Source organism: Pteropus vampyrus, unplaced genomic scaffold (genome assembly GCF_000151845.1).
Source record: "Pteropus vampyrus isolate Shadow unplaced genomic scaffold, Pvam_2.0 Scaffold142, whole genome shotgun sequence".
NCBI lineage: Eukaryota > Metazoa > Chordata > Mammalia > Chiroptera > Pteropodidae > Pteropus > Pteropus vampyrus.
Window position 1 is genome coordinate 1,827,059 of NW_011888923.1, and position 519 is coordinate 1,827,577.

Consider the following 519-nt stretch of genomic DNA (forward strand, 5'->3'; position numbering starts at 1 on the left):
GGTCGGGGGCGATCCCGGAGCAGCTCTCACTCACCTCAGGGTGGAAGGCGGCGGCGCAGGAGTCGGAGTCCATGTTCAGGGTGGGGGGCGGCGGCTGCGGGAGTGCAGGGGCCGGGATAAGGGCACCGGGCCGTGGGGCCGCTCGGGGCTGGGGGCTCCGGCGGCCGCGTAGGACCAGGGCGGACCCGGGAGGGGTCGCCCCGGCTGGAGGTGATGAGGGGCTCCGCGTGTCGCGTCCCGGACTCTGTGCTCCCGGGCCGACGGCTCTGAGGCCGAGCCGAGTGAGCGATGCAGCTCCCGCGGCCGGCGCGGCGGGAGAGGCGGGAGAGTCGCTGCGGGGGGCGGCGGCGGCGGCGGCGAGCGGGAACCCGACCGGCTCCCCGACCTGACGCCCAGTTCGGCTCGTGTCTCGGGAGGGAGGGCGGGAGACCCGCGAAGGCTGTCGGGAAATGTAGTCTGGGGGCGACGGGAAGCTGGCGGTGAGGGGGCGGGCGCGAGGCATTCTGGGAGTCGTAGTCC

At 75.7% G+C, this 519-nt stretch overlaps 1 protein-coding gene across 1 annotated transcript in view; it reads right to left on the bottom strand.

Annotated features, from left to right (window-relative positions):
• PHF13 (PHD finger protein 13) overlaps positions 1–427 on the bottom strand; it is a 7,661-nt gene extending 7,234 nt beyond the window's left edge. The window contains exon 1 of the mRNA XM_011368462.2: positions 35–427. Within this exon, the coding sequence (XP_011366764.1) occupies positions 35–73 (39 nt within the window). The 5' untranslated portion in view covers positions 74–427. The remainder of the gene's footprint in view (positions 1–34) is intronic.
• Between the last annotated feature and the right edge of the window lie 92 nt (positions 428–519).